Here is a 12,802-nt window from a genome sequence, read left to right as displayed (position 1 = left end):
CTTCCATAACTTTTTTTTTGACAATATTATAATTATTTTGTTTGTTTATTAAACTTTCAAAAAAGGATCCTATTTTACATTTGATTATTGGATTGACCTATTTATTATTAAAAAAATTAAAGGTTTAATCAATTAAAATAGATTCTAGTAAAAATTTAGTAGACGATAAAGGAGTCAACTATATCGGTAGTTAAATTTTAAAAATGAAAATTGTTTTTCATTTATTATAATGTCAAATGTTTTACAAATTTTGAAGGTTAATTGGTTTTTTACATTTTTTTTTTTTTTTTTGTAATTTTTGCAAATTTATTATAATTTTTTTTTATTATTATCCACAGAAACAACAATATATAGGGAGCGCTGTCATCGCGTGACAGAGTGTCGCGTGTTGCCACATCACCATCGTTTAAATGAACATTTAAGCAATGTTCTACACAACGTAGATCGCGCTTCAGCTTAAAAAATAGTTACATACTCTGACTTGGAAATACACGGCGATCTTGAGTGCATCGATAATTTCATTTTCTTTCAACATGTTGTCATATTATTAAGTTTTTCAATAAGGATTTTTACTGTTAAACGTACAACAAAGACGTACAAATTTGAATTAAATCGGTCTTGTGACTGATATCTTTCTGAATTTTCACAATTTTCGGCTGATATCAATTTTCTCGACGCACCATGAGCACACCGCAGGTAGTCTCCCGTAAAATTGGGACCGTGAAGCAGGTGAGTACGTGTTTAGAATTTAACAGAAATCATCAAAGAAATTGAAATCCTTTGGAATTTATTTTTAATAACAAATCAAATTACAATTTATACTTTTAATTTGTAATTTATCATTATTGAAAAATAGAAAAGAAATGAATTTTCCAACAGTTTGAATCGCACATATGGTAAAAGTATTTCTTCTCTAAATGATATGTTTGATGTTTATAGGATATGGTTTCTGGAGTATTTTATTATTACACATTCTTTGTAATGAGTTTGTATTGCCAGTTTCCATCGTGTTTTATTTTTTTATTGATATTTGTCCTTTAAAAAAGTTTGCGGGTTATGAGAGAGAGAAAGAGAGAAAATAAAATAGAACAAATACTCCATTTGTGTATAGAAATTGTTTCCTATTTGAAAAATCTATTTATAGAGCAAAACTTTATGTACTGTTCGATTATTCATTTTATTTATTTAAAAAAAAAAACAAAACAGAAATAGTTTCTAAATTTTTTATTTTTTGAAAATTATAGATTGTTTCTGGTGATACAATTACGATTAGAGATCAACCAAAGGATGGACCACCACCTGAGAAAACAATATGTCTTTCGAATATTATTGCTCCGAAATTAGCCCGCAGAGCTATTGGAAAGTAAGTGACCTTTAATGAATGTTATTGAATTAAATTGAAAAATATTTACAATATGTGAAAATTATTTTTCAGTTCTGAAGAAACGAAAGATGAACCGTATGCTTGGGAAGCGAGAGAATTTCTTCGCAATAAACTTATTGGAGAGGTCGTGACTTTTGTGGAAGAAAAGACTATAAATAATAGAACATACGGAAATGTTTGGTTGGGAAGAGGTAAAATAATATTGTTTTTACAAAATTTAATTTTTTTTTGACTAATTTTAATTTTTATTGTTTAATAGATACTAGTGGACCAAGTGTAGCGGAACAACTCGTTTCCGAAGGGCTTGTGAACGTGAAATCAGATACTCGCAATGTCACCCCAGAATTGCAACGATTACAAGATTTGGAAAATTCCGCAAAATCGGCAGGTAAAGGAAAATGGCCGAATCCTTCATCGCAAGCCCATATGCGTGACATCAAATGGACTGTCGAGAATCCACGAGCTTTGGTCGAACGTTTAGGTGGAAAACGTGTGAAAGCTGTCATTGAACATGTTCGCGATGGTTCAACAGTCAGGGCTTTTCTTTTGCCCGACTTTTATTATGTCACATTGGAAATGGCGGGAATTCGTTGCCCAAAACTTGAGGCTGAAAGTGAAGAAAAATCATTGGCTAAAGAAGCTCAATATGTCACTGAGTCAAAACTTTTACAAAGACAAGTTGACATAATACTCTATTCGGCTAATAATAATAATTTTGTTGGTAGAATTATTCATCCAAAAGGTGATATTGCTGAATTTCTTTTGAGTTTTGGTTACGCTGAATGTGTAAGTTGGTCAATGAATAATCAAATGAAAGCCGATGTTTTGAAACAATATCAAAGCGCAGAGAAAGCGGCCAAGGATAAACAATTACGTAGATGGAAAAATTATAAGCCACCAAGTGTAAGTACTGAGCTTATGGAATTTAGTGGTATTGTCACAGAAATTGCCAATGCTGATGCAGTTCTTGTGAAATTACAATCGGGCGATGTGAAAAAAGTCTTTCTCAGCAGTATTAGGCCACCACCACGTGACAAGAAATTTCAAAATGAAGATGGAACTGTCACAAAACCAAAAGATTTCCGACCACTCTATGATGTACCATGGATGTTTGAGGCTCGTGAATTTCTACGAAAAAAACTCGTTGGCAAATTGGTGAAGGTGTCTGTTGATTATATTCAACCAGCGAAGGATAATTTCCCAGAGAAAACTTGTTGCACGGTGACTATTGGAAAAGTGTAAGTTTCTAGAAAATTGAAATATTTCTTTTTTCTTAAATTGTATAATTTTAATTGTAATTTGAAATTAATTTTTGCAGAAACATTGCTGAAATGATGGTATCAAAGGGACTTGCGACAGTTGTTAAATATCGTCAAAATGATGATCAACGTTCGATTCACTACAGCGAATTGTTGGCCGCCGAGAGTAAAGCCGAAAAATCACAGTACGGTCTTCATGCAAAAAAAGATGTTCCAATGCAGAGAATACGCGATGTCTCGACTGATCCTGCAGCTGCTAAATCTCATTTACAATCATTGAAACGAGCTCGTGAAATAAAAGCCGTGGTTGAATTTGTCACAAGTGGATCGCGCTTGAAACTTTTTGTACCCAAGGAATATTGTTTGATTACATTTTTATTAGCAGGCGTAAAAGCTCCACGTGCTCCACGTATTATACCCGGTTCGGGAAGCGGTGAAGGTGAACCATTTGGTGAGGAAGCTCTCAAATTCACAAGGGAACATTGTTTACAAAAAGATGTTGACATTCAAGTCGAGAATATGGAATCAAAGGGAAGTGGTTTTATTGGCTGGTTATTTGTTGACGGTGTTAATTTATCCGTTGCTCTCGTAGAAGAGGGTCTCGCCACTGTTTCAACTTTCATGGAGCAGGGAGAACATTTCAAGATTCTCAAGGCCGCGGAAGAGAGAGCCAAGGCTAAGAAACTAAACGTGAGTTTTAGATTTTTTTTTTTTAATTACATAAAAATAAAATGAAAATCAAATTTTATTAAACTTGTTTTAGATTTGGAAAGACTATGTTAAAATCGAGGTGGAAACTGAAAAAGTCGAAGAGGAAAATAAAGTTGTAGAGAGAAAGATCAATTATCACGAGGTTGTTGTTTCGGAAATTACCGAGGATCTTCATTTTTATGCGCAAAATGTCGATCAACGTAATTTATACGAGGGATTAATAGCGCGATTACGACACGAATTAACGGAAAATCCACCACTTCCGGGCGCTTATAATCCACGACGTGGGGACATGGCCGCTGCTAAATTCACTGAAGACGATCAATGGTATCGTGTGAAAATTGAAAAAGTTTCCGGTCCCAATGTCAATGTATTCTACATTGATTATGGAAATCGAGAGACATTGAATGTGACAAGAGTTGCCGCATTACCACCTGGATTTTCGAGCGATCGGCCTTTTGCCTCTGAATATATGCTTGCTTGCGTAAAACTACCGCAAGATGTAAGTTGTAATTTTTTTTCTTTAAATTTAATCTGAATTTTTTAATTTTTATCTAACATAATAGTTGAAGATTTTAATTATTAATTTTATATTCAGAATGACTACAAGAAAATGGCGATTGACGCTTTCCGAGAAGACGTCGTGACGGGAGAAACTTTACTCTTGAATGTTGAATTCAAAGTAAATAATCTACCAGCAGCAACATTGGTCGACTCGACAAGCAATGAAGACGTCGGTAAAGGACTAATCGCCTATGGCTTTTTAATTGTCGAAAAGAGTCGAGACAGAAGACTCAAAAAATTGGTACGCTTTTTCAAAAAAAAAAAAATAGTAAAATATTTTAGAAAATTAAAAAAAAAAAGTTTTACATTTATTTTATTTTCTCTCAGATGGAAGACTATAAAGCAGCAGAGGACGAAGCGAAGAAAAGTCGCTTGAATATTTGGGAATATGGTGACATCACTGAAGACGATGCCAAGGAATTTGGCGTTGGTCGTTAAAAAAAAATACATCATTCAAAAACAAAAAATGGGGTTTTACATGGTCAGACTGTCTAGTTGTTTAAATCAACAAATTTATAACAATAAGCACTGTCCAAACAAAAAATGAACAGAATTGACAGGCAGTTTTTTTTGTTAAACCTTTTTTTTTTTCTTAGTACATTTTACAGTGAAAGGCATAATAGAGAGAAATTATGAAACATTATGTCAATATAATTAACCATAGCGCGCCATACGAAATCTATCACTATAAATTCTTTGTGAGAATGTTATAAATATATATACGAGTTGATTTTACAATTCTTGAAAAAAACGTATAATTAAAAATTTATTCAATTTTTGTTGATAAGTTTGCAAATGTTTTATTTAAAATTGACTCTCTCTTTCTCTCTCGCTCGTTAGTTCCTTTCTTTTTTTTTAAAAAAAAAAACAAAGCATAATTTATATTGTGATTTTTTACTTCCTTGTTTTTTTAATCCGCATTTAAAATATAATTACTGCGGTATTTCAGTTGTTGATTTTTTAAATGTAGCACACAACTGAATAATTGTGTTCAAAAAAAAAAAAAGAAAGTATATAGATTTTTTTATATTACCATTTTATCAGTAGTATTTTGTTGTCGAATTAATAAATTTTCAACAAAAAAAAAAATGAAAATTTATATATTCAACTGTTATTTATAATGGAAAAATTGGGATGATGAATTTTTTTATTTATCATTATATGCAATTCCATATGAAAAAAGAAAGTAAAAACAATTATTCCGGGGGTTATGTGCCAAAATGTCGTGTATTATATATTTTTTTTTTCTTAATTGAAAAAATAATCGAATTGTTACTTTTAGTTAAAATAATATTCATCAAGTAGTTGTTTTCCTGTTATAGTTTTAAATCGACTCATTTTACCTGAAGGCTGAATTCAATCATCACTTGATATTATATATATATATTTAGAATTAATTGAAAAAAAAGAAAGAAATGTTTACAATTTTTATCAAAACAAATTCATGTGATTAAACGCTAACAAATGGGTTTATTTTATTTACAACGTGCGTGGAATATTGGCTTCGTCTCTGTAATGTTTTCTTTTATTGTAAAAAATATAATAATTATATTTTTCACAACTCTGTTTAACATAATTAGGCAATAATCATTTCCTTATATAATCTCCGGTTTAGAGAAAAAAAAATACGATTTTCCATTTTGAATTAAATCAATTATAATATTATTAATTAATTGTTTTTATAATATTTAGATGATATAATGTTGCCACAATACTTAATCATTTTTTAGTGAAAATATAATTGAAAGTAATACTTTTTCTTATTATAAGAGCCAACACATATTTATTCAATGTTATATATTATGAAAATATTTGTGAATTCAATCTTATCTAAAAATCTGCTATCATATGTAGTTGTAATTATGAATCTCTGTTTTACGTGTAAATATTTGCAAAATTTTATATATACATATATTCAGAAAAAGCAAGATTGCAATTATAAAATTCAAATTTTACGGCTCATTTCAATTTAAAATTGCATTTAACAATTTTCAAATTTTAAATATAACTTTAGCAAAATCTTCTTATTTGATTTAATTTAGAAAAATGATTTCTTTAGAATAAAAAATTGTAATTAAAATTTTGTGATTTTAAATAGATTTCAACTTTTGGGTCAATAAATCCATGTAAGACTTTTGAAAATACTTCTGACAAAAAAAAAATCGAAAAAGATAAAAGTGAAATAATTGCTATGTAACTGATTTATGGAAGTTCACACACGCACCCCCTTTTTGAAGGTAATTGGTGTCAAAATGGAATCGTTTATTAAAGAAGAAAAAAAGGTGCTAATTTTGACATCTATATATTTTCTGATGCAAAATATACTATGTTACAACATCATTTTTTACTCTTACATTATTTAACAAAGTCTCCCGATGTAGACGACCAATTAGTGTGCAGAAATTTATTCAATAAGTTCCGTGAACAAAAAAAAAATCATCTGGAAACTTTTTTTCGAAAATAATGTAAGAGAGTAAATTGGTGTTAACGTTTTGACTTGTTGAGAATATTGTACATTTTTACTAAAGAAAAAAAAACATTAATCAATAATATCGTATATCAATGTATTTAAATGATCTTTTGAAATTGTCAAGCTGAAAAATATCGATAATACGATACTATCTTCTATGAAAAGATATTTTGTGTATTTGATATATAATACTTATATGCTCGCAATTTTAATGATCATCGAGGTATGGAATAATTAAATATAGAAATTAAATTTAAAAATTGTTTCTTCCTTTAATTCTTTTATTTTTCATTTCGTTATTGTGAATTAAATTGTTTATTATTAAAAAAAAAAAATTATCACATTTTTCTGTTTTTAAGTCTTGTTTCTTCTATAATTAGGTATTAATTTATTTCAAATTAAAAAAAAAAATCCCAGTAGACTTACAAGATAAAAATACGTGTGATAAATGAAAAATATAAATTTACCTGTTTTTAAAGATCATAATGAGCTTCTTTTTACTATTATTTACAATTATAATTAATTGTTATAAAATGCATTTATTACTAGGGTTTGCATTCTTGATGAAATGGTTCCAAAGTACGAAAATCCCTCCAAGTTGGAGGCAAAGCTCCATGTAAATGTAAACCACATCGTTTACATGGTACATTGAATAATGAGATCATACTATGAAGCCACGTCTGAAAGAAAAAAATTAAAAACAATAACATTTTTCTTTTTTTAATTATTTGTCACTTATTAATTATTTGCATTTTAATTACCATAAAAGAACGTAAAGCTAATTCAGGAAGAGCTGGCGAGTAAAAATGTAACATCGCAGCGTGAGCATTTTCAGTGACTTTTCGAAAAACTTTGTAACGTGATTCCGTCCAAAGATCCATGGATTCATTGTAGCCCTTGATAACAACCCATTCAACCATTATTCCTTTAAATGCAACAACTGCTTTTAAAATATGTCCCAACGTTATATGTAGAATTGCATTTGATGCAGCAAACGGACGAGAAATAGAAAAAGTCATGTCAGGAAAAAGTCGATCAAATTGTGTTATAACTGAATCAACTTGTCTGTAAAATTACAAAAAATATATTTAAAAAATAATTAAATTGCTTAATATAATTACAATGAAAATAATGCTACTTACTGAGGAGATAAATTATGTGTGCTCGTCTGAATTCTACCTCTTTTTCCTCGGCTGGCATTTGTATAGGAACGTTTTAAATTATTTTGACTCAATAACGACTGAGCAATATTACTGTATTCATGAACTTTATCCGTCCATTTGTAACTATTAATTAACGAGCTGTAAAGAGCTTGTCTCTCTTGAGTTGTTTCCTGTCCAAGAAAAGATGTACTTGCCAAATTAAATGGACCTGGTGGTGGATTTAAACTATTGATAGCCTGTTCTACATCCCTGAAAAATTACAATTTCACATAAGTTTAGAAATTATCTTATTTGTATAATTAAAACATATTTTTATTTATATAGCTTTATAATCTTAGTGCATTGCTGCGCTTTAAATATAATTTGAGGTTAGGTTAACTTGACAATTTATAAAACTTCTTAATTACCTTAAACTAAGTCCCACTGTATTTACTAGTTCTTGAAGTTCGTAAAGATATTTTGTTTCTTTATTTTCTTCTCCATGATCAGCTCGTAAACCATTTGCAAGAGATTCAAAAACTTGACCGACACTTGAACGAAGAACTTTAACTGTTGTTAATGCAGTTTGAAGATGTTCCATTTTTTTCTTTTTCTGTTTCCTTTAACGGAAATTTATTCCACTTGTTGCACTAACACTAATATTGTTTTTAAAAATTCACTTTGAAACAATAAAAACACAATATTAACCAACAAAAAAGCAAACAAGATGCTTGCAGAAATTGACAGCAATGAAAAATGTACACAAACTAAAATTAACCTTATGCGCATGCGCAACCAGATTAAAATTTTAAAATTTTATTTTTTTATTTAATTAATTTCCTTATCTATATTGAATAACTTTCTGAATTAATTAAATAAACATAAATAATAATATAACAAAATGTAAAAAAAAACAATAATTGAGGAAATAATGATTTATTATTTTCAAAATTATTTGTAAATAAAATACATATTCTTTTTTATTAATTCGCATAATCTTAAAATCTATAGTTTTAATCTGTAACACAAAGATTGAATTTAATTTAATTATCAATAACTTCTTGCATTCTGAAACAATCGCTAACAATTTTCCACTTATCTCCTATTGCTGTTATTAAAAAGTTTTGATTAAATGGTCTCGGTGATTTGTCTTGATATTTAGCCATTCCACTAACTTTTAACAAAAATGTCAATTGATTCGCAACGGCAGGTCCTAAAAATAAAACATTGTCTTAATAAGACAGAAAAAAAATATTTTTAAATTACAAAAATATTCTTATTTACCAGTAATTGGCTGAGCATCAAGAGTGATAATATTGTGATCCGAAGATGGTAATTCAATCCAAAATTTTTGAATTGCATCTTTTCCATCGACACCATTTCCATTCCATATCATAGTAGCTGTATCCAGGTAAAGTTTTGAAATGAGCTATAAAATTAATTAGATTAATTATAGATATTATTTCTTCCTTTAATCGTTATTTTATTTTAAATTTATATATAATCGAAATGCAATGAAATAAAAAATATTTACGTGTCTTCGTTTATCTAAACTTTCATAATAAACTTTTGTAAATTCTTCTCCTGTTCTGCATGCTTGATCAATTTTTTCTCTAATTTCCTAGAATAACAAAATATTATTTATTAATTCGAAAAAATGAAAAAAAAAGTGAACAAAAAAAAATTTTAGATTTACTTACAAAAAAAATATAGATAACTATTTGTATTAAACAAAATATTTTCATTCACAATTTTAAATAATATAAAACTTTCATCTACAATCGCATCATTTATATTAATAAATTATATAAATAACATTGTTAATTTATATATTTTTAGGTTAGGTTTACAAATTTTCAAGATTTATATACAATAATTCATTGTTGTATAGCAATAAATATTTCTTAGAATTAACTTACGTCTTCCATTGTATTCAATAAATATCAAATTTGGCAAAAAAATTAAAATAATCGCTGTAAGATTTGTCAAAATACGTAGTAACCAGAGAAGAAACTAATTTTAATTGTTTTTTTAATTTTTAAACATAAACATAACCTTAGTCCTTTATTCTCCACATGCACATGCGCCAAGATCTGTATTCTCATTGGTTCCTTACTACTGCGCTTTTTTTTAAAAAAAAAAAACTTCTAAAAATCCTTTTTTTTAATAAACTATTGTTCATATTGCAACCGAAAATAATTATACTATTTATAATTATCTGAGTGGAAAGTTATAAAAATGAAAAGTTCCGACCGTTACACATTCAAAACTAAATATTCCATTAAAACTAAATATTTTTTAAGTGACATGTATGTATAGATGTGTATACGAATGTGTGTGTGTGTGTCAAAAAAACAATCCCAAAATTAAACTGGTTAAACTTTATCCATTTTTTCTTTACAACTATGGATTTTTACTTCTTAAAATCTTTAAATGGTTAGTGTAAAAATGTAAATTACTTTCATATAATAAACATTATTATTTTTGTATAATAAAATTTGTAAAACCTTTAATTTGAAGGTTATGTTTACATATGGTGTTTATACTATTTTGATATTTTATATATTTTCATAATAATAGTTTTAATTACTAAAATCTATATAACAAATGTTTAAGTTCAAAAAACAAATTATCAAAGGATCATTAATCAATTTAAAAAATGTTTAAATAAGTAAATTTTTAGTCTAGACTTGTGCAGAATGTCAAGATGACATTTAGTCAAACAGGTGGCATGTTTAGATTATCTTTTTAATCTTCTCCAACACACAATGTATAATAAATTTTCGTTTTCCTTCTTCGTTTTAAATTAACACGTTTTTGAAGATTTCAAATGAGCGAAAAATTTGCATTCAGTAAGTGTATCCGTATATATTAAAAAAAATTATTATAAATTTCAATATATTAATCATCAACATGAAAAAGAAAGTGAATTAATTTAATCGTTTTCACTTTAATTTAAATACATTACAAAGATAAATTTGATTTTACTGGATTGTACTCCATTTTTATAAATAAAAGATTATTTTTTTAATTTCGTATCAGTAAAATTTTTGTGATATCAAGTTGAACATATGCTTGCGAGTTTTTCATATCTTTCTTGTTATTGATCGCTTTTAAGCCTTTTGTACTGTATAATTTTACATATTTAAGGAATTATTTCTTTGACTTTGTAATTTTTTCAGTATTTGATACAAATGAATGAAATATGCCAAGATTCAATGTTAAATATGAGATTGCAAGAGATGACGTCGAGAATATCGAATACTTTTTGCAAAATGACAAAAATCTTCAAACTTCGTCGAAAAAACAGTTAATTTTTCCACAAAATCAATTTTTATTGATTATAATAATATGCCCCTATTTTGTTCTGTCTATGGGACTAACGTTCTATCAAAAATGGCTTTTCAAAACTTACGTAAGTGAAAATTTTTATATGTTTATCGTATAGTTAAACTATAATTTAAATTAAATTAAATTTAAAATTAAAATTGTTTCAGGATTTCAATTATCCTCTTTCGACTGTGGTAATTCACTCATTATTAAAATACGTATTATGTGCATTTATAAATTGTGGAAGAACATTTTACAAAGAACGCCAGCCAATAAGATTGCCATGGAAAACTGTTATCTGGGCACTTGCTATTCCAGGATTTGCTACTGGAATTGATGTTGGACTTTCTAACAAATCACTTGAATTTATTTCTGTACCTTTATACACAATGACAAAATCAACGTCAATAATTTTCATTCTCTTTTTCGCCGTTCTTTTCAAGCTTGAAAAAAAGGTATTTTATTGAATAAAAGAATAATAAATTAATAACTCAAGAAATAAGTTCTTATAATTATTAATAAATAAAATTTACATTTCAGTCAGCATCAATGTTTTTTATAGTATTAATGATCTCAGGCGGATTAATAATGTTTACATATGAATCAACAAGTTTTCATTTACTGGGATTTACATTTTGTCTTATTGCATCTTTTTCTTCGGGAATACGATGGACATTGGCTCAATTAGTAATGCAAAAAACGAAACTTGGATTCAAAAATCCAATAGATATGATGTACTATATGCAACCTTGGATATTAATATCCACTATATTTGTAACTTGTGTAATAGAGGGTAAATTAATATTTTATATTTAAAAAATCCATTTATTTTTCTTTAATATAATAATAATATGTTATGAAAATTTAGATGTAAAAATTTACAACGGGTTGTACGCGACAGATTGGAAAGATTTTAATACGATATATTTAACGACAACATACGTAATGATTGGAGGAATTATTGCCTTTTGTATGGAAATTTTTGAATTTTTGGTTGTCACTTACACTTCTAGTCTGACACTTTCCATTATTGGAATATTAAAGGTAAACTTTACAAGTAATTTCATTTAAAATTTAAAAATTGTTAAAAGAAATTATTATTCAAAAATTTTAATTTATTATTTTTTTCCAGGAATTTAGTATTTTTGTCATAGCATTTTTATACGTGGGAGACCGATTAAATAGTAGTCTTAATTTTTTCGGTTTGGTCATGTGCCTTTGTGGATTAATTCTCCATGTAATTCACAAAATGAAAAATAAAAAAAAGGAGACAAATGATAATGCAGAATTGCAGACAAATTCTATAATGAACATTGACGGAAATTCCGAAGAGGGAACACAAATTAATTGTCCATTATTAATGCAAAAATCGACATCATTAAGTAATTTATTAAACTCAAACTTCAGTTCTGAGGATGAAGAAGAAGAAAAGGATTCAGGTGCCGAGTCTGTTTTGAAAGTTTTAAAACATAGGGATTAGTAATTTGGTTCTTCGGATTTTAATTTTGTTTGTTTTTATTTTTGTAATATGAAATTGATGTTTTATGAAACATTCCATTAATTATGATAATATTTCAACTTCACTTTTTACATTGTAAGTTAAAAAAAAACTGTTGCCATCAAGAAGTCAATATTGCAGTCATAATAAGACTTGAAACTATTCTTATAACTCATTGCACGTTATCCAAAGGGTTTGCTAGTCAAAGTCAATGCGCCATGGATGATTTAAATCGTAATGTGCAATGAATTTAAGATTCATTAAGTTCAAATTTTTATTTTATTTCATTGATGTTTTTTATTATTGATATAATTCAATATTACCATAAATCTTGCATAATATATTATTGCATATTACTTTCCAAGTTTACCAATTTTTTATGTTAATTTTTTTCTATTGTATATATATTTATATTTTATTAACAGTCATTATTGTATATTGTTT

General features: G+C 27.6%; 4 protein-coding genes across 5 annotated transcripts; 2 read left to right on the top strand and 2 right to left on the bottom strand.

The window, feature by feature from the left end:
* Positions 1-403: 403 nt before the first annotated feature.
* LOC127282652 (staphylococcal nuclease domain-containing protein 1) lies at positions 404-5,479 on the top strand. The gene is made up of 8 exons (XM_051307031.1): positions 404-729; positions 1,245-1,363; positions 1,436-1,575; positions 1,644-2,622; positions 2,703-3,333; positions 3,407-3,856; positions 3,953-4,159; positions 4,246-5,479. The coding sequence occupies exons 1-8, from the start codon at positions 682-684 to the stop codon at positions 4,354-4,356; spliced, it is 2,685 nt and encodes an 894-aa protein (XP_051162988.1). The 5' UTR covers positions 404-681; the 3' UTR covers positions 4,357-5,479.
* Positions 4,763-8,302, bottom strand: LOC127282663 (mediator of RNA polymerase II transcription subunit 27). Its single transcript, XM_051307048.1, has 4 exons — positions 7,959-8,302; positions 7,531-7,800; positions 7,150-7,453; positions 4,763-7,068 (listed from the first exon to the last, which is right to left on the bottom strand). The coding sequence occupies exons 1-4, from the start codon at positions 8,129-8,131 to the stop codon at positions 6,934-6,936; spliced, it is 882 nt and encodes a 293-aa protein (XP_051163005.1). The 5' UTR covers positions 8,132-8,302; the 3' UTR covers positions 4,763-6,933.
* A 148-nt stretch (positions 8,303-8,450) lies between these two features.
* LOC127282936 (NTF2-related export protein) lies at positions 8,451-9,616 on the bottom strand. Its single transcript, XM_051307538.1, has 4 exons — positions 9,450-9,616; positions 9,065-9,151; positions 8,815-8,959; positions 8,451-8,743 (listed from the first exon to the last, which is right to left on the bottom strand). Exons 1-4 carry the CDS (start codon positions 9,456-9,458, stop codon positions 8,574-8,576), a joined length of 411 nt encoding a protein of 136 aa, XP_051163495.1. The 5' UTR covers positions 9,459-9,616; the 3' UTR covers positions 8,451-8,573.
* Positions 9,617-9,693: 77 nt separating this feature from the next.
* Positions 9,694-12,714, top strand: LOC127282935 (solute carrier family 35 member C2). Of its 2 annotated transcripts, XM_051307536.1 has the most exons (7): positions 9,694-9,966; positions 10,214-10,382; positions 10,713-10,945; positions 11,028-11,315; positions 11,401-11,653; positions 11,729-11,904; positions 11,993-12,714. In XM_051307536.1, the coding sequence occupies exons 3-7, from the start codon at positions 10,736-10,738 to the stop codon at positions 12,338-12,340; spliced, it is 1,275 nt and encodes a 424-aa protein (XP_051163493.1). In that variant the 5' UTR covers positions 9,694-9,966; positions 10,214-10,382; positions 10,713-10,735; the 3' UTR covers positions 12,341-12,714. The 2 variants fall into 2 exon arrangements, with proteins under 2 accessions (XP_051163493.1, XP_051163494.1); XM_051307537.1 differs by lacking the exon at positions 10,214-10,382.
* Positions 12,715-12,802: the final 88 nt, after the last annotated feature.

The sequence above is a fragment of the Leptopilina boulardi genome, unplaced genomic scaffold, assembly GCF_019393585.1.
Source record: "Leptopilina boulardi isolate dan_hultmark-lab unplaced genomic scaffold, ZJU_Lbou_2.1 LbouV2_302, whole genome shotgun sequence".
Classification (NCBI taxonomy): Eukaryota; Metazoa; Arthropoda; class Insecta; order Hymenoptera; family Figitidae; genus Leptopilina; species Leptopilina boulardi.
The sequence above is the reverse complement of the archived record's forward strand: the minus strand, read 5'-3'. Positions and strand labels throughout refer to the sequence as shown.